Below are 22,936 nucleotides of genomic sequence, written 5' to 3'. Positions count from 1 at the left end.
TCTAGGGACTGTGCATTTCTAGTAGCAGTAGATCACTTCACAATCATAAAACTTGAAGATGGCTATGTCAGTTTATTTACTTCTAATTAGTCCACTCTCCAGAAATAAATCAGATCTTGTTTGTATCTTACCGTGGCTCGTCTTTCTCTTGTGTGCAGCTTTCTGGATGGACCAGTAACTTGGTGGATATCGTCATGGCTCACCACTTCAGCACTGTGAGTCTCACTTATTGCTATGTAGTTCTCCTGACCTTTTCTCATTGAAGCTGTGAAACAACAGCTGAACCTCTGGAGGCTTTCTTTTAAAATTTCCCTTGACACTTTTTTCTCAGACATTTGCTAATTAATTTATCTCTGTTCTCTCAGTTTTAGAAACTAGTAGATTGTGACATGTCGATCACACTCTCGGTTTATTAATCAATTCTCAGGATGAGCTCACAGACAACCAGGAGCTGATCCAGACCTACCGCCTCCACATCGCCCAAGACATCAACCAGGACAACCTGGCCCTCTTCTGTGGCTCCTACCAATAGTATGATACAGTTCATGGTTATTATACACTATATATTAACTTTTGTATTTTCAGTTTTCTGCTATATATTGTTACAGTTGAGTTTTCATAGCTTAGATATCCCTGATAAAGACATCTCAGGCACGCAGCTCTGGCTGGGAGGGAAGGAAAAAGGCCTACTATAAGATGAATAAGGATTATTTTGAATTATGAGTCATTCAAAGCTGCTTCAGCCGTGTCTAAGAATAAAAATACAGAGTTGGTAATGAACATAACAGGCCACATTTAATATTGGGTTTTGCAAACAGTTGCCTGCATTTTTGCTTATTCATTACATTTATGAGAACTTTTATTAACAAAGATAATTCATTGCTGTGGAGTAAGACCTAAATATACAAGCAAAAACATGCAAAGCACAGAGGTCTAACAAGATAACGTCATTTTCAGCTTCTCCAACACTTTCTAATTTTTTCCCTTTGCACCAGCCGTCGAGACCTTGAGATCGAGAGGCCCATAGTGGGTCTGAATGAGGACACGGTCAACACACTAACGTAAGTCTATGAGATCAAGATGACACATGTATACACATTTGGCTGTGAGTGCATGGCGTGATTTGAGAATATCCACTCCTCATTTATTCCAGTTGCCCTGCTTTGCTGGTGGTCGGTGACACGTCACCTGCTGTGGAGGCCGTGGTGAGTGGTGCCGGTGGTGATTACAATCCATCATCTCAGTGCGCTAAGAAGCTTGGGGAAGGATTTGTTATGCCAACAAGCAGCGGTTCTTTATCCTTCTCTTCATCACTCAGTGTTTGCCTGTCTTTGATGTTACAGGTGGAGTGCAATTCCAGGTTAAATCCCACCAAGACTACATTGCTAAAGGTGATGCTTCTGCACTGCACTTTCTGACATATGAAATGTATGATATTCATATTTATAAATGTGATTTACTGATGAGACTGATAATGTCCTCTCAGATGGCTGATTGTGGAGGCTTGCCCCAGGTTGTGCAGGTGGGTTTTTTTTATTTAAATTATCGAGAGACGTGACCGTCATCTTACTCTTTTCTTGGAGCAACAACTAACTTTTTTTTTTCTTTTTGCAGCCAGGAAAACTTGCTGAGGCATTCAAGTACTTTGTCCAGGGCATGGGCTACAGTAAGTGAAGATGCTCTTGTTTTTTTGTTTTGTTTTTTTTGTATGTGACTGAAGGGTAAACAGATCTAATTCTAAACTGGTTTAAACTGGTTTGCTAGTAGTCAGTGTCCAAGAGTTGTTTACAGACTAATACCTGTTTGAACTGACGTGTTTGTGGCCCAGGCGCTCCACTGAATTTCCTGTTGACGTGAGTGCAATGACAAAAGTTACTTAATTGGGACTTGTTTTCAATGCAGTCTGCGAGCTGTTGCTAACCCCACCCCCCACCCTCCTCGGACATTGGCCTGCAGAGCGTGAAAAGAAACAGGTTTTTTTTTTTTTCGTCAACCTGCTCACAGAGAGGCAGCCCACGTGGCTCGATGGATGCTAACACCATTTCCTCTCTGCTTTTTGCAGTCTGTGGCACCCACCAGCCTCAGTAGGTGAGGTGTTAGTGCTTCTAGAAATGACGGTCACATTCTATGAGCTGAACAGCAATTTGCTTCCTGTTCAGTTCAGAGTGGGCGTTAAAAATTACCCTTTTTTTTTTGGCCTGGTGTGTTTTCTTTTCTATCTGAACTGTTTAATGATGCAGTATTTGTCAAAAAAGACTCAACGTGCATGGTTAAACAGGCCTTTAGGCTTTACAGTCATTCATTTGTTAAAAAAACAAAACAAAAACATAAAAAACAGAGAAGCCACAAACACATCTCTAGAAGACTCTACAGGCTTGCTGTGCACCAAGCAAGACTCTGATCGACGGACAGATGAATGTAGGTTTGCTTCTAAGAGCTGCACAGATGATCGCTGTCTATGTGTGTCTTTCTGTAACGCTAACTCTCTTTTGCATTCTCTCTTTCCCGGGCCATTCACTTTAGGAGGGCAGCCTTGTGTAGCTAGTATGCCAGAGCCTGGGTTTTACCTTAAAGGCCACCGAGTGCTCCTGTTGAGTAAATGCCACTGCAGGATTAGAGCAGATTAAAAAGAGTGTTTTCATGCAGTGAAAGAGTGGAAAAAAAAATCTTAACACCTCAGCATGTTTCTGAAAGCTGGTTTTCCCTCATTAACACATTGCCACAATGTGAAATGCAAAGGGAAACGGCCAGAAAGTTCAGGAACTCAAGCGTACGGTATAACTTGCACGCATGTCTTCATTTCTTACCTGCTGTTGCTAGCAAACAAATGACAGCTATTTGTCTACAAAAATTGCGGCGAAATACACTGAGGTGTGGCAAAGCACCACGAAGGGCTTGCTTTTCAACATGTCTCCCTTTCTCCTTTCTTTCCCTCTTTAATCATTGCCTGAAGTTCCCTACGTTCTTCTCAGTCACCTGAGCAACGAATCAGGTACCAGGTTTTTAAGTAGCTGCCAGATGAGGAGGCTTTGAACTCAGTGGCCTCGTAACAGTACAGTGGATGAATGTCAATGTATGCACGAAGTTCTCGAGAGAGCACTGTTTAATATTTGGAACAGCAGCTCTGGGTTGTGGATACAGTCGGCATACTGCACCCTTTGCATACTCTGATGACATTCACCTCACTCCCTCTCAGCATGCCCCGAGTGTCCTAGTTTACTGCATGAGCCGCTGCTGTTGCTTCCTGTCAGTTCCGTTGGATTGCAAATGCTGTGTGCTGCTGCTGTATTACTGTTAGCACATTTGTGGATAATTTGATTAGTCTCCATTTATGAGAGCAGTTTGCATGCTAAGCACTTGTTTCCAGTTGTTGTTGTTGTTGCTTATGTGTCACGGTATCTGCATTCCCACGCTGCACCGAGTCTGTGGGCCGTGTGAGTGGAATATTAACGCGCGTTTCTCTTTCAGTACCTTCAGCAGGAATGACTCGCTTGGCTCGCTCACGCACCACCTCCTCTTCCAGCATCACCTCCATGGACAACAGTCGCAGCCGCAGCAACGTCAACAGCCTGCTGGAGGGCGGCACCACCGGGAGCCTGGACAGCAAGGCCGGGCCCCAGACCATGGAGGTCTCCTGCTAAGCCCCCAATCCGCCCCCACCCCGCACTCTCCCATAGTAACTTATGTCCCTTCTCCACGTCTCTCTAACTTTCTCTTTCTCTCTCTCATCCTAAGCAGCTCAATGCTAGGAAGATCTGTAATGATCTATGTGATTAGAAAGGAGGATGTAATAAATATATTAACAGATCCATATTATAAAATATTGTATTAAATACACTGTCAAACTCACATTCCTATCAGAAACCATAACTCCATTGAGATGTGTTGTATATTCAAAAACCATGTGATTGACCATATGACTCAGCTGTCCAGTCCTGTATTTATTTTTTTTCACATTGTCGTTGTTTCAAATGTCTTCACACACTGTAGAAATCAAAGTAACTGTTTTTTTAACTCCTAACATCGATTGTAAATCATGATTGTGTCTTTAATGTCAAACTAGCTGCAATGCAAATGAGATACAACGCACGGCAGGAGATCACTTAATATTTGCAGAAATAAAGCTGCATATAAAGTGATGTGGATGATGTGTGGAAGTAGCATTGCATACTGTAGCACACTGTAAGTCCAGCTAAGTTAAATGTAGAGAGCTGCTCTTGAACTTTCAGTTGTTTCACTTCAAGATATTTGACTTTGTTTGGTTTTTTAACTCAACCCAGCATTTCATTTTCCCTTCTGCTTTGTGTTGATGTTTTTTTTTTTTTTTAAATTGCTTTTTTCCCCCTTTTTTTTGATGTTGTTCAGTTGACTAGTATATTCATTGTTGTTTTAACAACCTTCAACAAGTGGGATCTGATGTGAAAAGTATGAGTCCCTTCCATTAGGGGCCATGTGGTGCTTCTCACTGTCTGCTGATTAGCTCATTTATATTACTACTGAATAAAGATACGAGAACGTGTCTTGTTTTTATTTGTCAGTGCTTTTACCAATAATTCTGCTAAACCAACGGCTTGTGAACAAGCGTGCAACCCAATCGAATGAATGACAAAAAGAGAACGCGCGTCTGCGAGCAGAGCGTTCTCATACATCGGCTCTCCTGTTAGTGGAAAAGTGCGGTGACTGTGGTGAGTGAGTTTCCAACCGCTCTTGTTTCTTATTTTGTTTCTGAGAGATAACCGCTGCTGTCACAGATGAGGTGGTCTATATTTAGCACATGTTACAAAAACAATGATCAGCTGCTCTGTAAATAAGATGATGATGATTTCTGAAAACGAAGCAGAATGGGAATATAGTGTTAATATGCTAATCATAACACCCACTGAGGACCTGCTTACTGTAATGATTCTGGGAGCTCTGTTGCTAATTATTAATTCCCCTTACTTGATGGAGCTTTCCGAGTATTTTTGCATACAATATAATGTGATGACATGCATAAACCCCCATTATGACGAATGCCCTGTTTTTGTTGACATCTGTGGTGCATTTACTGAGGTCGTACTGAGACTGAGTCGGGCTGATCATTGCATAAGTTTTTTACACGAGTTGACTAAAACACAGGAAATATGCACCATTTAGTGACCCTTTTTCAGTTTCTATTTGAGAAAGATGTACATCAGTGGTTTGGAATGAGTTAATCTCTGATTTTTTTTTTATTTTTTAAAAAGAGCACAAAGTTCTTTCCATCTGTGCTAACAGGCTGTTCTGGTGATTCAGCACCAATCTGATCTGTTCTTGCTGTATTGTTTCCATTCAGGGTACACTTGCTCATTTGCGTCTGAAGCAGCTCAGAGTACATCTGATTAAGACACAGAACAAGGAGATATGACAGTTTTATCTTGGTCTTATTAATATTTCCGCGAACGACTGGTTTGTTTTGTGTTTTTTTTAACAGAGACAACGTTTTTCTTTCCTGCCCTCTCATGGTTACATAAGCAGTAGAGCTACACGGTTACGGAATTCGTGACAATTTTTTAAAAAAATTCTTGATTGCCTTTCACCTTTTCACACTTACATGTGTAAAAGAGCAGGACCCCACTGGTGGGTTGTTTCTGCAGTGTCAGTGTGGTGGATGGATGAGAAATCATGGCACGCGTAGGTTGGCAGTGGAACCTCCTGATTCTGCAGAAGTTTGACTTTTATCTCATGGTAACAACTGGAATGGTAACATGATGGATAATAATGTAAAGAGAGAAAACATCTCCACGGTTTTCCCTTTTCTGCACATTTAAAAATACAGAAATTCAGATAGTTTATCCAGTATAAGCTTATTTTACATTAACTGTAACTGTAAACTGATGACACCTCTTCAACCCACAACAATGCGCCACAGGGTTCATGTACATGGGGATGACAAATTTCACTGACGTACACATTCATTCCATAAACAAGCGCACAATTGGTGCCTCTTCAAAACAGCCTGCATCAGAGAAATCAACTTGAGGTAGTTTATGTCACTCTCGAGCGTCACAGGAAGTTGCAGTTGGGCCACATGTATAAAAGCCAGGCAGGAAGCTTCTTCTCTTCAGTGAGCCCACGCGATAAACAGCTGCGCAAACACAGCAGTCTTCGTAGTAACTGATCAGAGCAAGGAACACACTGATTGAGCAGCGTGCCTGAGTAGGAACTTGAGCTTACTACACGTTACCCAAGCAACATTGGATGTGCTGAAGGCAGAAGAGCATTTTTCACTGGGAAGACTTGGATTTTACTCGTTATTGTGAAAGGAGTCTAATTGAGCGGAATATATTTTCTGGAGGACCTTTTTTCATACAAGAATTGAAAAAGGTGAGAATATGCTTTTCTTTCTTTCCATTTCCCCCCTTTTGTTCCAGGACTTCACTTTCACAATGAGGAAATTATGCTTAAATTTCCTTTGAATTTTTGTCACTGAGCGATGATCATGCACTGCAAAGAGATGGAGTGCTCAGTTACAGTGTTTTAGTTTGAGATATGTTCCTGCCTTGCTGCTACCGCAGAAGTAAAATCTCATCTCACTTTGCATTTGAGAAACTGACCATAGTGCTCATATAAGTATTGCATTGGAAATTTAACACAGGATATCATACCTCTTGTTGTGGTTAGGCGCCTTCCTGTATTCTGGTTTTGTTGCCCGGATTCAGGTGTCCTAAAAAAATATCCTGCATCTCTAAGTAGTTTTACAGATACCACAATGCCAATGCACGAACTATATTTGCAGTTCAATTATGAATTTGAGCTACTAAAGGCGATTTCATAATAACGCTATATTTTTTCCCCTAGCAGCAGCAGACATTTCAAATTAGCAAGAAAACCACAGAGCATGGGGACCTGCCTCACCAGATGCCAATCCAGCCTGACAATCTTTGAAAACCCAGATGAGTCTATGTCAATGGGTAGGTTTAATCCCAGGACAAAAATATGTACATGCATATATATATATAAAATTAACCAAAGGCGAGATTAAAATCAAATATCTCTTCCTTTCTATCTGTGCAGAGAGCCCGGAAAGCGTGATTGTGTCTCTTGTTGATTACCCATCATTTGGAGAAACAGAACTGACCATGTGCATTGGGGAAAGACTGACCATGACATCAGAGTATGCATTACTGCTCTTAATGTTTCAGTTTTAAAGTTCAGCTACAATTAGTGATGAGTGTCGTTTATTTATTTATGTATTTATTTTAACTCACAGTGACGGGGACTTCATAATGGTGAGATCCACAACGACAGGCCGGGAGAGCTACGTCCCTATCGAGTACACGGCCAGAGTTACTGACAGGTACAGACACAAGGACCGCGTTAGCAGATTTGTCACATTTTTCTGTGCGTGACAAAAGGCAGAGGAGTTGAAATGAAAGGGGAGGCGGGGAGTTCCCTGAGAGGTGGGAGGGGTCCCTGTGTAGGTGAACTTTTACCTCAGTGGAGACAAATGTCTGGAACAGAGCTTTTCTTTTTTCGGTGACATGATCAGCTCCTCCCTCCTGTAGTTTCAGTCCTCCTCCAGTGGTGAATGTGCTCTGATGTTGTTCCACTGGATTTTTCCTAACAGTAAAATATGACACTGTCTAATCATTTTACTGTTCTGAAAGTGCATTTTTTTTAATTACTATTATGCAGGTGGCTGTTCAAAGGCATCAGCAGGTACAAAGCAGTGGAGCTGCTCATGCTTCCTAATAACCAGAATGGAGCCTTCTTGATTCGAGAGTCAGAGACAAGCAGAGGTTAGAGGTTTTTATTGTTTTTTTTTATTCCCCCTTTGTTAATTGATAGATTTATCATCACCATATTCAGTTCGAGGCCAACATCATGGTAGGAACCCTGAAATTTCTTCACTTGAAGCTGCATTTCCCCTTAGCCTAGCTCTGTTGGGGAGGAGTATTTCCTACCCAATTATTTTAATTTTCATTTCTTCTGTACTTCTAAACGTTGTAATGGCTTGTTACACTTATTAAGTATGTATAAAGGATTGTTATTGCACATGTATATGAATTTATTTATTTATGAGTATGCATCATCAGACACTGAATCCAGTATAATAATTTCCTTAAGCAAAATCGCCCTTAAACTGCTATTTCTATTTCTACTGAAGGCACAGCTATTTACAGACTATACTGTAAAGCTCAGTAGAATTATTTAGTTCGCTTAAGAAACAACTGGAACCATGGTTAACAACTAAGACTGGCATACTTTATAAATTCCTGCATCTGTGTGTTATTTCTTTATTTAGATTCCTACTCGCTATCTATCCTGAGGAGAACCAGCTCTTCGTACCAGGACTGTGTGAAGCACTACCGCATTTCTACCCTCCCGAATGGATGGGTCTACATATCTCCAAGCCTTACTTTCCCTTCCCTGCATTGCATGGTGGAACACTATTCAGGTTTGTATTAATGTTGTGACTATTTTGCTTTAACACTAAAGCCTTTGAAAAGATCGATGTTAAAATGTTGCCTTCTTGTGCAGAGACCGCAGATGGATTGTGCTGTCGGCTGGCAATGCCTTGCTTCATCCAGGGTTTAGACAATGCTGAAGAGGCCCAGCCTATTCCAATAACGACCAGGAGGCCCACCATAAAATGGAAGGAAATCAGCAGGTGTGGCTCGCTCTAGATTTACTTGTACTGATGTCTGCCATAAGATGTCACTCTGTGACTCACTTTTCAGCGCTGTCTTTCCTATCTTAGCATCAAGATCTGCATTTTCCATGTATGTTGACAGTCTGTTAGAAAGATAATGATTTAGCGCTGCGGTAATGTGCTGAATAAACTGGTGTGAAGAGTGTGTAAACAATACCGGCAGACATGCCAACAGATAGGCCTGTGGTTACAGCGGGTACGTGCCAGTTGTGAATGTGTGGAACCTGCAAATGTAGAGCAGGATGTGCAGGTTGAAACGGCAGGCTCCAACGGATTCAGTTACCACGTCACTTTCCTCACTGAAGTCTCAAATTCTTCTTTGTCTCCTCCAGATCGGTGATCTTAAAGAGGAAGAGGACAGTGTCAGACCACTCTCTGGTGAGCGAAGGGCTCAGGGAGGCTATTTACTCCTACCTCCAAATGACCGAGGCCGGCGAAAACAGCTGCTGGGACACTTGAGGAAAGACTGCAGAGTGAGACCCTGTAATTCATCGGCTGCGGCTTGGGGAACCCACTGGAAGAGGCCGTCTACACGCCCAAGTGCAGTCTTTAGAGACTGCCCTGGAATAGCGGGAGGGCTGAGACACTACGCTGTGTGGAGATATGCAGTACTGCAAACTATATGAGCTGGAGGACTGCTTTTGTGGATGTGTGTCCAAAGAGGCGTAAAGAGGAGCTTTGAGAAATGTGTTCTCATTTGGCTCCTAAACATTGAATGTATCTCTTAATTTATAAACTAATGTATACATGCAGGTTGAATGTCATATTATGTGTTAATATTATTGGAATATGATTGTTATCATGGTTGTGTTATTGGAATCCAATAAAATATATCATTTATGTAATACATGTGCAGATTCTGTGAAACCAACCAAACAACTTCGAGGGGAGCATGCTGAAGTCCATTTGCTACACTATTCCATAAAAAAAGGAAAAAATGCTCTTGCACTGACACATGCAGCCACACACGTATAGTACACTCACAGAGACATGTAGCCACAGTTTTAAAAGTGCAAAGACATCCGTGTTAGACTGCAGAGGCAAAGCAAGAGAGACACTTTCTCTGGGTGCCGAAGTGGATCACTGAATTCACGATACACTTGGCTATCAGCACACAATATCCTCAACACATTTCCATTCGTTTTGCAGTTTTCGAGTTTTGAAAACAAGCTGCACAAACTGATGAATGAATTATTTTTTTTAGTCGTGCTGGTTACCATTGCTGCAAAAACACGAAACTACTGTGAAAGGAATAACTGTACCGAGCTTGCACTGCAACAACTCATCTTTTAAGTACGTACGTTTAAGATTAATTGACGTAAGTTCAAGAGGTTCAAGATTGTCCGTAGAATTCAGCCGCCGCCCATAACGCCTATGCTTGTGTGCAATATATACAAAATATATGAACGCAAAAATAATTATGGCAGGCCTGAATTTTTTTAAAATTTGTTTATATATCACGGTGTATATATATGTAAGAACGTAATTACCAAACGCACAAGCTCGTAGAGTCTGCTTCTCTGCCAGCAGATGCCGCTTAATTACCTCAAATAATTCATCAAAGCCTTTCACTTCCTGCCCAAACAGTTCAGTTCAGGAAGAAGAAATAATGGCGACGCTTCTGGGGTGCGAGTCCCCTTGTACGAGAGGAAAACGAAGAAACTACAGTAGCAATATCATCACGAAGTTCACGGCCACTAAAATCACCGGCCAGGGCTTCAGTCGAGGAACACAGGTGGGAGAAACGACATTTGTTTTGACTGTTAAACCACTCGAAAGTTGATCGACTGAGACCAGGGACTTGCGCTTGGAATCGAGCCTGAAAAGGAAGACGTTGTCCGAGAGACCTAACTGGAGCTGTAGTCGCTCCTGTCAGCTCGGGCTTGACTAACAGGCTAAAACATAACGGGGTGTGTTTTTTCTTAGACAAATCTTAAACTATAATGCAACCTATTGCCGGGAAACATGTTTTTGCTCGCTGACAATCCAAATGACGCTGTCACTGCTACAAGTGTATGAGGAAAGCTCCGTTGAAGTGGCTCTTTTGTTGTTAGCTTTACATTAGCTTAGCATTGGAGGCCATGTTTAATGTGATATAAAACGCTTTAAAGTCGGTTGTCGTCGGACTGTTCTTGTGCCCGTTAAGTATAAGAATGTAAATATTTCTACAGCGCCCCTCACTTTCTTTTCTAAATACTGTAATCTTGGTATAAACGACAGTAAGATTTGCTAATGTTAGCGAAGGAGCTAGCGAAGGCTAACTAGCTAAGCCAGCAGAATAGCTCAGGTGATTACGTAACAACACTAACCACAATAACTATCGTTTCCATAAATGGGTACGCCGCAACAGCTGTTAAGGCATGTTAACGTTCGCAGGTTTATTTTTGTGCCATTTACACGATATTTCTATGTGTGAAGGGTTGGTTGTTTTTTTGATTTAATGCTAGCGATAGTTTACGCTAACTGTTTAGATTTTCACGTATCTTCGTGCATACGAATGTCGCACCTCTCCGGGTGTTTCCGCACGTTCAACTCATGCATGTCTATTATGCTACTGACCGTTTCATCCTAAATAAAACCGTCAAATTGAAAAGCTGATTAAACCCATTAACACCTTTTGTGTTTTCAATGCATATGTTAGTGGCGTGACTGTCACATTTCCAGCTAACGTACTGCGTAATGACGTTTACAAAGAAGCTTTGTTCTTAAGTAGAGGTTCTAATAAAGTATTTCCAGTGTTATCTGTTAACACCCCCGATAACCCTGAACACGTCGACTTTAAAAAAGTTTTCTTAGGCCGTCCAGAGAATGTTATGAGTTGCTGTAATTTGGGGAAAACACAGGAGTCCTGCCAGTTCTGCTGACACATGAACAGATTTTAAGGAGGGTAGGTCATGTGCTCTGGTTTGAGCCTTGAGTTGTCAGAGCAGTTCACTTGGTGTTTTAGGTTGAACTGCCTCTGAGACATGAATTAGAGCTAATTGTTTGGTCATTCTTCAGCTTTTTGCCCAATTTCAGCCAACTTGGTGGCGAAGTGGAGCATGGCCAAAACAAGAACCCATTAAATTTTGTTGCAGATCATTTTGTTTAAAATTGCCTGAAAGGTTCGTAGGTAGGCCTTGGTTGATTACTCTCCGATTGAGTTTTTTCATTTCATCATCTTTAATATTAAAAAAATGGGCAATATTAAGAATGGGTCAAATCATTTCATGTGAAAGTGCCAGTAGGAAGACTGGGCTCTCTTTTCTGTTTTCACAACCAGTACCTGCCCAGAGTAAACAGAGTTAAGATATTACACATTGTAATTAAGTCAGTTTGTCATGCATAAATCTGCTATTTTATCTCAACTTTTTATTTTATTCTTACTCAGTGAGACGTTTTCTGGTAACCACATTAAAAACACATGCATATTTGCAAATTTTTTAACTTGGTCAATAATTATTTTGTGTAGATGTAGAAAATGTTCTTTTCTTCCAGGAAGTTTATATGTCACAATAAATATGTGTTTCCTGTGATCAAGGGAGGCTATGACTCAGATAAGGTCTCTATGAATTTAGATTTCAAAAGGTTAAAATAGAAACTCTGTTGGGGCATGTTCGCTTTTGTAGTCTACGGTATGATCAAAGGTGTGGCTTTGTAGTTTCATTTAAAAGAATTCTTACAACCTTGCTGTACTCATAAAATTTTTCTTTCTTTGAAAGTTGCAAACCTATTGGAATGAGAATTTTATTATTTATTTGACTGACAACACTCATATTTTATGGGTATGTGTTATGGTGAATGTCACGCTGCTTTTATGTTTATTAAAGATGTCATTTTATTTAAAGGTTTAAAAGAAAATTAGATATTTTCACTGTGTATAGCTGCTTTAACAAAAGCGTCATACAATGTTAGAATAAGGTATGAGAAGACCTTCTCACATAGCAGACAGTAAATGTCAGACTGATATTTCACTACTGAAAGTACTATGTAGTATTGTGGTTTCTGAGCAGAATGTGCAGGACAGAGCATATACTCGTGGTGAATTCTCAAAACAATTACCTGTGCTATTCACAGATTGACTTAATCAGACATTACAGACTTGAAACTAGGGAGCTGGTGGGATAAAGTCTGTTTAGTGCTAATTGGATTGATTCTGACATTTGCAGTTTCATATACTGCTCCTCTAAGTAGTATCTAGTTCAGGACTGCAGTGCATGTTTGAAAAGGGCTCATCTAAAGTTGCCTCTTTATGTGTTGTAGCTCCCAGGAGGCCTGCTTCAGGAGAGAGATAAACGTGCCAAGTGGAATGGCATCCCTACTCTGCTGCAGAAGCTTTATGAGAGCAGCCATCCCAACAGTGACCTCTCCCATGCCCACACCTTTCTTAAGGTATCCACATAGCAAAAGTCCATCAAATAGAGGCTGTGAAATGACTGGTTTTAGCTATTTTTTTTGCTCAGTATTTTACTTTGAAAACTGGTGGGGGAAAAAAAAAATAGTAATGTGACCGCTGTTTTTTGGCAGTTATTATTATCCCAGCTGTCTGTGGAGGCCATGTCCTTTGTCACAGAGGACAGGAAGACCGCTCAGGAATCCACCTTCCCCAACACGTACACTTTTGACCTCTTTGGTGGAGTTGATGTAAGTCTTACATTCTTGTGGTGTTATTGGACTGAAGCTGTTATTTCTGAAGAATAAACTCTAATGTATAGCTCAGCTCCTCCTGAGATACTGGAGAAATAAAAGGGTTTTCTCATTTGTCTGTGTTCATAAAGCTTCTAGTGGAAATCCTGATGAGACCTACACTAACTATGCAGAAGAAGAAACCTAAAAGTAAGTAGGATTGACATAACATCTGTCCGCATTTCTGCGTTTTAGCTCTACTTGGTTTTTTTCCCATAATCCTGAAACAGTCAGATTAATATTTGTGCTTCTGTTACAACAGTGAATGATGACCTGGTCAAAGACTGCCTTAGTGTTCTATACAACTGTTGCATATGTGTAAGTACCATGTTACATCTTTTTCATATAAAATATGCTGCACACATCATATTTTCCCTTCCAATTGTTTGCCTTGATGCAGAATCATTTTTGCATAATTTAATGACTATGTAAAATTCCTTGTTTAAATTCATAGACGGAGGGTGTCACAAAGAGTCTGGCAGCTAGGGATGACTTTGTTCTGTTTCTCTTCACCTTGATGACAAACAAGAAGACCTTCCTACAGACTGCTACTCTTATTGAAGATATTCTTGGAGTAAAAAAGGTCAGAGTTCTACTTGGATTAAGTGATAGTAATGGGTAAATGTATTTATGGATCTCTTGACTTCACTTTATGCATAGCCACTCAACTATTTAAAAAGGATTTTAAGCAATGGGTTATAATCATGTGTTAGCCGTGCGACAGACTGGCGACCAGTACAGGGTGGACTCTGGCTCTCGCCTAATGATAGCTGGACTGGGCTCCAGCCCCCATATGATGCTGAGATGGATGGTTGAGTTATAGTTAATATGCGTTAACCAATATATACAGTTAACATGTTCAGTTAATAAATCAATATAAACACAGTAACATTATCATTAATTGGCTTTATATTGTGCATGTTCAGTGCTGACTGTTACCCATGTGCTGACACCCTTAAATGCCAATTTCACATGGATATCTTCATTTTAGAAGCCTGTTGCGAACAAAGTAGTTCAGCTTATTCTCTTATATGTTGTCATTTTAAAATGTACACCATTCTCTAGTAGCTCTGAACTGTGAATTAGCTGCTTACCAGATTGCTTTTTAAGAAATGTACAACTTTTGGTTTTTTGTTTTGTTTTTATATTTTTTTCTACTGACAGTTGATTATTGGTGGTTTTCACTGTGTCACTAAATCTTCTAAATGTTGAACCTCTCCTAGTCTATAAAGGTGTTTTGGTGACTACATGTAAAGACCTTATTTATGCTCTAGTTATTCAAAAACTGCAGTTACTTAGCTGGCTTAGTTAAGGATAATTATCTGTCAGAGCACTGTGGAGATTATAAAATGTGACTGATTTAATTTTATTCTGTGTGCTCCTGATGGCTTAAACCTCTCTCTCACTTCACTTAGCAGCTTTCCTTTATCTTTTTACTAATTATGACAGATAAACCTTTGGTCCATGAAAATGTATAAGTCACAGTTAGCCTAGTATGTATTATTCTGATCATTTGTCAGTTTTGTAAATACAAAGGAAGTAAATATTTTTAGGTCTTGCGCTTAAACTGGCATGTAGCATTGTTACATATATCTGCTGGGTCAAATCAAATTTAGTCAGCGTCTGTCTCAAAACTTACTTTTGAAAGTGTTGCAATGTCTGCATTCTGTTCACATTTGATGACTTTACATCTGGCCACACCTTTCAGGAGATGATCCAGTTAGAGGGCATCCCTAACCTGTCGGGTCTGGTTCAAAGCTTTGACCAGCAACAGCTGGCCAACTTCTGTCGCATCCTTTCTGTCACAATCTCAGAACCTGATGTGGGAAATGATGACAAGCACACCCTGTTGGCCAAAAATGCACAGCAAAAACGCAATGCAAGTCCTTCACGTGCAGAGGTCAACCAGGGTAGGTTGTCTTCAGAGTTCAAAGATTTATTGGCTGTGTAGTGTATTTTGTACCATAGCAAGAGTACATTTGACTATGTTTGTTTACTCTGTTTCTGACACTTGTAACAAGAAATATCATTAAACTGAACTAACAAGCTTTGTTTTCCAACAGTAACCCTGCTGAGCATCCCAGGCTTCATTGAGCGGCTTTGTAAGCTGGCCACTAGAAAGGTATCTGAAGCCACAGGTGCTAACTTCCTGCAGGAGCTGGAGGACTGGTACACATGGCTGGATAATGCTCTGGTACTGGATGCTCTCATGCAGATGGCCACTGAGGAGCCTGAGCAAAGCAGTACAGGTGAGGGAAAAAGGCATTTATGATACTGCTAACTCATGGTTGCATTCCCGTGAACTTTTAATAATACATTTAGACATGTTTTTGTTTTTTTTCTCTCCTCACCTACAGAGTCGTCAGATGAGAGTTCTCTGGCTACCAGCCCTCTGAGACATCGACTGCCCCAGTCTATGAAGATTGTCCATGAGATTATGTATAAAGTAGAAGTACTGTATGTGCTCTGTGTCCTTCTGATGGGCCGACAAAGGAATCAGGTACTCTTCCCCACCATTAGAGCTGAGCTTGAATTTTTGGTCTAAACAGAGTTAAATTGTTTTTTCACCCCCGTAACTCCTCTCAGGTTCACAAGATGCTGGCTGAGTTTCGTCTCATCCCAGGGCTCAACAACCTGTTCGACAAGCTCATCTGGAGGAAATATACAGTTTCGAATCACGTGGTGCATGGCCAGAATGAGAACTGCGACTGTAGTCCAGTATGAAATTTCAATTCAGTACTCTTAAACTCATCATTACTTCAATGTTAACTTAAACTAATAAAAATTAAAGTTGAAAAAACAAAAAACAAAAAAACCCTCATCATTACCATTACATGTCACTTTTTAAAATATGGAGGGTGAACACTTTATTCCTGTCACACAGGAGATATCCTTCAAAATCCAATTCTTGCGATTACTTCAGAGTTTCAGTGATCATCACGAGTAAGCAGTGTTTTTTTTGTTGTTGTTGTTGTTGTTTTGGGGTTTTTTTTACATTTAATTTGATATTTCATTTAAGGTTTTGCTTTACGTTTGCAATATGTTCCCTATCTTTCAGGAACAAGTACCTCCTTCTAAATAGCCAGGAGTTGAATGAACTGAGTGCCATTTCCATGAAAGCTAATATCCCAGAGGTGGAAGCTCTTGTCAATACAGACAGAAGCCTCGTGTGTGATGGGAAGAAGGGCCTCCTCACACGCCTCCTGACTGTCATGAAGAGGGAGCCTCCAGACTCGTCTTTCAGGTAAGTGTCATGTAGGCCAAAGACTGAGCTAATGCAGATTATATAGTCAGCCATCTCTGTAAAAGTCTGACATACACATATTGGAGCATCAGAGATTGTGCCATTTAAATGACTGCTCAGGGTTTCTCTGTGTAGTTTGCTTTAGCTGATTGTTTCTCCTCGGTGTCTATATATAGATTCTGGCAGGCAAGGGCAGTGGAAAGTTTCCTCAGAGGTGCCACATCCTATGCAGACCAAATGTTCCTTCTGAAGAGGGGACTACTAGAAGTAAGATAAATGTTACCACCCATGTACAGAGATCTTTCCTCAATTATTTTATTTTTAAGTGGCTTTAGTGAATCAGTGTTCACTTTCCGTTTTCATTCCTCGACAGCACATCCTATTCTGCATCATAGACAGTGGTTGTACATCTCGCGATGTCCTTCAGAGTTACTTCGATCTGCTTGGTGAGCTCATGAAGTTCAACATTGATGCTTTTAAGAGATTCAACAAATATGTCAACACTCCAGAAAAGGTATGATCATAGATCCTAGTATTTATTAAGAATATATATACTGGCTGAAAAAGATATTACTGCATTGTCGCTAATGGTATCTTTTTTTTTTTTCTTTTTTTTTAGTTTCAGATGTTCTTAACACAGATCAACAGCTCCCTCGTGGATTCAAACATGCTGGTACGCTGCATCGTTCTTTCATTGGACCGCTTTGAGAGCCAGACTGAAGATGTCAAAGGTAAATGGAAATGGAAATTTGATGGTTGTAAACTGGTGTTTATAGAATATTTAAGGCAGAACTTACTATGAGCATTTTCTTTTATTTATTTTCTCTTTTTGTTTTGTTTGGATCTTTGGGACTTTAATGTGCTTAAAGAATACATAAAATTAATGTGTTGTCAAATGATTGCTGACAAAATCTAAAAGAATTCTAAGAGTTTTGAAGTGGAATTGATAGTTGACGAAACAATGTGCGCCAGAAGTGAGAGTACATTGATACAATTATTTGATTTATTACATTTTTTTTCTCCACTTTAAAAACATGTTTTGTGTTTTGTTGTTTCCCCAGTGGTGGAGGTACTTTCTGAGTGCTGCTTGCTATCGTATATGGCCAGAGTTGAGAACAGGCTGTCGTTCCTTTTCCGACTGGTCAACATCATCAATGTACAGACACTCACACAGGTCTGGGTTCATTTACACCTTGCCACATGTTTTCATGGAAGATCATGGTGATTATTTAGCAAAAAAGTCTGTTTAAAAGTAAACTGTAAGTCAGTTCAGAGACATTTGGCATTTAACATAATTTTGTTTGTAGTGTAAACTTTTTTTTTTTTTTTTTTAATTATAACTGAGGTCTGTTTCTCTACAGGAGAATGTCAGCTGTTTAAACACCAGTTTGGTGATTTTGATGTTGGCCAGAAGAAAGGCTAAACTGCCCTTCTACCTCAACGCCCTTCGTGAGAAGGAGTATGCTGAGAAGTACCCGGGCTGCCTGCTTAACAACTTCCACAATCTACTGCGATTCTGGCAGCGCCACTACCTCAATAAGGACAAAGACAGCACCTGTCTGGAGAACGTGAGTAGCTGAACGTACAAACACTCAACCAGGTCAATCATCACAGGCAGGAAGCAAGAATCTCTTCACTTATATTAAGTGGCATTTGTGTTACACATTCAAAACATTCCACAGTAGAAAGGTTTGCAAGCACGGTGATAAAACCAAGACTTTGATTGCTGTGTTGCAGCACTTGTAAATTGTAGAGGTGCATAGAAGTTCTTTCAGATTAGATATTGTCTTTCATTTTTGTGAAGAGCTTCTGTAAGTCAGGGACTTTCCATACAAGAACTGAAATACCCACCCCACACCACCACAACTAAAAACCTGCCTTTTTAAAAAAAGAATTTCTTTCTGCTGAATGTTTAAGTGCCACATATCATCTGCAGCAGTCAGCCACTACCAGTCAGGAATCACTGTTAAACCCACCTGCCCATCACCAAACAGCAGACAGATAAAATTGGTGTCTAGCATTTAACAGCGTAAGAGCCAGGTTTTTCCATCAGGGGTTAAATAAAACTAGACTAAAAGAAGAAAATGTATGTGCTCTTTGTGTCCTCCACCCAAACTGTGGTTAATTAATTAGAGGTAAACGAATATAAAATTCTTTTTATATTATTTAATATGAAAAAATACACATGCTGGGACTGAAGTTATACCAAAACCAAAGTGTTTACTTTTGCTGTAGCGTTGTCTCAGAAGAGGCCTTTTTTTTTTTTTCTTTAATTTTCACAACTGAATGGCTTTTTAAACATTGATTATGTAAGTAGATCTAAAATATTTGACTGCCCTGGATTATCAACTCTATGAGCAACATTTACTCATTAGTGGACTTAATGCTGAAGATGGTGCAACAGATTTTGCTGTGATGGGAGGGAGATGGCGGGCTTGGTCCCTTTCACAAGCAACAATGTGACTAACAGACGTTTGGAAATAACTTCACAAAATAGAAAAATGGTCATTGTGCTCAAAGAAAAACAATCTAAAAGTTCTATCACAAGAATTCTGTAAAACCCAGACGACTTACTGTTTTCTGAAGCCATTTTTTTCATTTATAAAAGAACATGTAAAGAAGAAAATCTTACGTTTTTCTTAATGTCCCACTCGTCGTCAGCATAACAGTTTTACAAGGTGATGTCAATGTGTTTGTTTTGCTTGCTCTGCTGCCACCAAGTGGCAGATGTCTCCAACATGGCTGCTACAATTTTCCATTAGATTTGCACTGTCCAACCTAATTACACTATTGCCACAGGTTAATGACTTTGACATATACCAACTTACTGTATTCTTCAGTACCCTTCAAATTTAAACACTATAAATGTATAGGGTACACAGACACTACTTAACACAAGAAGTGCTTCCTGTGGGAAATACTTCTATAAATGGGGTCAGAGATTGTATTTGGCATTTGATGCCATTGGTTTAATTTGGAAGGGAAAAATTTAATTAGTGGTGGACAGTTTGATCAGGTCATGCTGTGACAGAGTAAATGATATTAGCACATAAGCCCTCTTTACAGAGATGTATGCACTTTTTGTAATTCTTTGGTGAAGAAATCATGTGCAGAGAGATATTTGGGGGGAAAAAAGAGCTTATTATGAAAGAACTAATTTCATAAGGTCAAAATGATTTAATGCTTGCCAATTATGATTTATGGTGTTAGCAGATCTCAGCCTCATTGATTACCTTTATTTCTATTTTACACAGGTCTTTGACTCTCAGTTATCAAAACACAAAATTAGGGAAAACAGAAGTCTGTTCTGGTGACATGTAGTGGCATTATAACAAGACTATTATTTACGTCTGTCTGTTTGTCAGTCATTCATGGACACTCATCTGTTAGTCTTAACACTCATCCAAGAGACATCTAGCTAAGCTATTCTGATTTATCTGTTCATACAAACCAGTAAAACTGTTTTTACTGGTTTTTACTCTTTTTATGTAAAAGGCTACTCGAATAACTAATTATAGCAAATACCTTTTAGCTGTGGTTTTTTTTTTTTTTTTTTTTTTTTTTTTTTTTTTGTTCTTATTCATCTTGGGTTTTCCCTTTTTCAGAGCTCCTGTATCCCCTTCAGCTACTGGAAGGAGACTGTATCAGTGCTGCTGGGTTCAGACAGGACTTCTCTGTGTGCCATAGCGAGCTACATCGATGAACCATTCATGGATCTGGACAGAGATCTGCTGGAAGATTGACCTCCAGTGTGTGCACTTAGTGCACTGGGGATGGGATGGGGCAGATGGCCACATGGAGCATGGACACCTAAAGCTGGCGATGACCCGGCTGAGCTGAGCCGTCCGGCTGCTTAGGAACTGTGTTCTGGATGTAAAAACTCACCTGTTTGCTGTCTGCACCTTCGCATGGAGGCTGTTTTCACAGATTTCAGCAAATAGGAGTTTTCCTGGCCATCGCGTTCTCACTGAGTTAAATCTGCTTTTCAAGAGAAAGAAGAGGAAAACCTGTATGCCCACCCCAGATTGGCCACATGGTATAACAGACAATTAAACAACCTTGAAAAAATGACATCTGCATTGGTTGTTTGCTTTAGGTGAAATTTAAATCAAACTTTTTATATAACCTAGAAAGTTCTATGAAAAATATGTATGATTCAACAAGTTATGTTAGGAAAAAAATGGACTTGGTTTGGAAATGACCACAGCTTGAACTTTCACGTGCAGGTTAGTGGTGTTTCACGGGGCTGCCAGGAGTCACCAGCCTCACTCTCGCTCTCTGTTGACTCCATGTCACTCCACTGCCTGAGCTTTGAGGAAAACGGTTTTTGACCCCCCTTCCCCTCCCCCTCCTTATGAGTCCTCTAAAAGGAGAATTTTCAATGAACCTGTCTGTCTATTTTATTAGGTGGCTATTGTTCATTGGTGCTTTCTGGCTCCACTCAGCACATTTAGGTAGCTTGAGGGTGGGCTGGCATGTTCCACATATCACATGGGGTTCCTCTCATCTAAAAACCACCCTTCAGTTATGGCTTCAGAAGCCCCACCCAGGGACTCATTAATAATATCATTATTATTATTATTATTATTATTATTATTATTATTATTATTATTATTATTATTATTATTATTATTTTCAAGATTATTTTTCTTGACTTATATTTTGTGTTGTTAAAAACGGTGGCTTTTAGCTCTGGATAAATTGTAGAATGAAATATTGCACATTTGTTTTTATTGTTTATATTTTAACCCATTTGTTAAAAAAACATCTTCATTATGTAACAGAAGCTGTTGTGAGAAAATGCTTTGGGAAGAGAATAAACTATGCAGGTGTAAGTGTTAAAATAAGAGTTTTTGTTCACCCCCTACATAAAGTTTGCTTTATGTGAATTAGCTTTCAGCCCAATGTCATCAGCATTTGATTGGAAATCCTCCACTTTCTCTGGTATCTGGCATTTCCTGAAACCTACAAGCTGAGAATGACAATCTTCTTGGTGGCTCCTTCTGCATAGCACAGCTTTAGTTTGAAGGAGAAACGATGAGCCTGGCTGTGTTAAAGTTGTCCACAGCCTGAATGTGCTCCTGTTTTGTTGAAATGGAAGATGCAGAGCTAAAAAGATTTGGGTGTATCAAGTCAAACAAGTACAAATGAATCAGCTACCTCATGTTTTATCCCAACGCCGTACAGATCAAACCACTCCTAATCACAAGTGTACAGATTTAATCTCAGCACGTTGTGTTCACGTGAATGTATGAGGGCATTTCTGACACCATGAGTTGTGCTTTTTTTGCCTTGAGATGCAAGTGAACATGTCAAATTTTTTTTGAAGCCTTCTATTTGCTTTAAAATCTTAAGGTTCTCCTGTTTTCTAGCTTTTAGCATGTCTTAAATCTCTTGACTGGTGTGCGCAAACTTTAAATGACTTCATCTTCTGTGCTTCGCAGTGAAAGTAACGCAAGTACCCGTAAGTGCTTCTCTTTCCAATTCTCCATTTCTTTGTTGGATGCTCAAGAATATTTACAACGGTGTTCTTCAGGACGGATTGTTTATTACGCTGTTATCGCTTCAGGCGTCCGTGGTAGAAGTCAGACGAAGCTGTTGGTATGAAAGCATGAATGCTGTGAGCTCTTTGGAATACCTGTATAAACATTTTCTTCGCCCTAGTTTCCGTAGCTTTGTGAGTTTCTGAGAGTGACCCTTCTGTATGATGCACAAGAGAACTGGTTCTCTATAGTAATGCTGTATGTGGTGTGATCCACCCAGTAGGCCTTAGTTTTCATTCATTAGTTTGTACAGAAAAAATGGTGAAATGTTATTCTCTTTGGCCAAAAACATGCTGCATAATATAACACACTATTTGACTTATTTTTAGACCCCTGACTTTGACTTTAACTGTACATTTTATGTAATGTTTAGCATGAGGGGGACGGTCATAAAGAGCCCTAAACACACTTTTACAACTGATTATATGGTGCTTTTTTTTTTTTTTTTTTGTGGGAGGGGGTGAAGGAAGATGATTGTATCTCACTAGGATTGACGGTATCTATGGGGTTTGTGCGACAAACAGCATTTCAAAGATGCTGACAGTGAGTAATGTTGTGTACAATCTGTCGTAAAACAGCTTTAGGAAACTATTTTTCATCTTTATGGTTAATCTCTAACCCTGTTCAACTCACAAAATCTGTTCCACATTCTAATAAACACTTTGCTAACAAACTTACCCTCATGCTCCTGCTCTAATGCTGGTATTCAAGTTTAATTTCCTTATTTAACAGCTGTTTGTCAAATTAATCATATAATAAATTCTTCTTTAGACTGTCTCTGTTGAATCGCATCTCTCTATCACATTCACA

At 39.8% G+C, this 22,936-nt stretch overlaps 3 protein-coding genes across 7 annotated transcripts in view; all 3 read left to right on the top strand.

The window, feature by feature from the left end:
* The window catches only part of ndrg3a (ndrg family member 3a), a 31,905-nt gene extending 27,385 nt beyond the window's left edge, over nucleotides 1-4,520 (top strand). For all 3 annotated transcript variants that reach the window (XM_039612416.1, XM_031733045.2, XM_039612417.1), the window contains 8 exons: nucleotides 159-215; nucleotides 428-531; nucleotides 996-1,061; nucleotides 1,154-1,205; nucleotides 1,344-1,391; nucleotides 1,487-1,522; nucleotides 1,615-1,666; nucleotides 3,469-4,520. In XM_039612416.1, coding sequence (XP_039468350.1) covers nucleotides 159-215; nucleotides 428-531; nucleotides 996-1,061; nucleotides 1,154-1,205; nucleotides 1,344-1,391; nucleotides 1,487-1,522; nucleotides 1,615-1,666; nucleotides 3,469-3,641 — 588 coding nt within the window. In that variant the 3' untranslated portion in view covers nucleotides 3,642-4,520. The remainder of the gene's footprint in view (nucleotides 1-158; nucleotides 216-427; nucleotides 532-995; nucleotides 1,062-1,153; nucleotides 1,206-1,343; nucleotides 1,392-1,486; nucleotides 1,523-1,614; nucleotides 1,667-3,468) is intronic.
* A 1,578-nt stretch (nucleotides 4,521-6,098) lies between these two features.
* On the top strand, nucleotides 6,099-9,519 carry si:ch211-25d12.7 (src-like-adapter 2). Of its 2 annotated transcripts, none has more exons than XM_031733042.2 (8): nucleotides 6,099-6,345; nucleotides 6,823-6,932; nucleotides 7,036-7,135; nucleotides 7,232-7,318; nucleotides 7,657-7,760; nucleotides 8,267-8,419; nucleotides 8,503-8,632; nucleotides 9,007-9,519. In XM_031733042.2, the coding sequence occupies exons 2-8, from the start codon at nucleotides 6,860-6,862 to the stop codon at nucleotides 9,131-9,133; spliced, it is 774 nt and encodes a 257-aa protein (XP_031588902.1). In that variant the 5' UTR covers nucleotides 6,099-6,345; nucleotides 6,823-6,859; the 3' UTR covers nucleotides 9,134-9,519. The 2 variants fall into 2 exon arrangements, with proteins under 2 accessions (XP_031588902.1, XP_031588901.1); XM_031733041.2 differs by having other exon boundaries at nucleotides 6,820-6,932.
* Nucleotides 9,520-10,241: 722 nt separating this feature from the next.
* On the top strand, nucleotides 10,242-22,903 carry trpc4apa (transient receptor potential cation channel, subfamily C, member 4 associated protein a). 2 transcript variants are annotated; one of them, XM_031733040.2, is made up of 18 exons: nucleotides 10,242-10,409; nucleotides 12,917-13,045; nucleotides 13,181-13,297; nucleotides 13,432-13,489; nucleotides 13,602-13,657; nucleotides 13,794-13,922; nucleotides 15,048-15,249; nucleotides 15,403-15,588; nucleotides 15,697-15,839; nucleotides 15,926-16,057; nucleotides 16,224-16,282; nucleotides 16,398-16,583; nucleotides 16,760-16,850; nucleotides 16,957-17,097; nucleotides 17,203-17,314; nucleotides 17,645-17,757; nucleotides 17,945-18,151; nucleotides 20,189-22,903. In XM_031733040.2, exons 1-18 carry the CDS (start codon nucleotides 10,284-10,286, stop codon nucleotides 20,324-20,326), a joined length of 2,325 nt encoding a protein of 774 aa, XP_031588900.1. In that variant the 5' UTR covers nucleotides 10,242-10,283; the 3' UTR covers nucleotides 20,327-22,903. The 2 variants fall into 2 exon arrangements, with proteins under 2 accessions (XP_031588900.1, XP_039467768.1); XM_039611834.1 differs by lacking the exon at nucleotides 10,242-10,409 and adding an exon at nucleotides 10,474-10,584.
* The last annotated feature ends 33 nt before the right edge of the window (nucleotides 22,904-22,936 follow it).

The sequence above is a fragment of the Oreochromis aureus genome, linkage group 5 (assembly GCF_013358895.1).
Source record: "Oreochromis aureus strain Israel breed Guangdong linkage group 5, ZZ_aureus, whole genome shotgun sequence".
Classification (NCBI taxonomy): Eukaryota; Metazoa; Chordata; class Actinopteri; order Cichliformes; family Cichlidae; genus Oreochromis; species Oreochromis aureus.
Note: the sequence above shows the minus strand (reverse complement) of the source record. Positions and strands in the feature narration are given on the sequence as shown.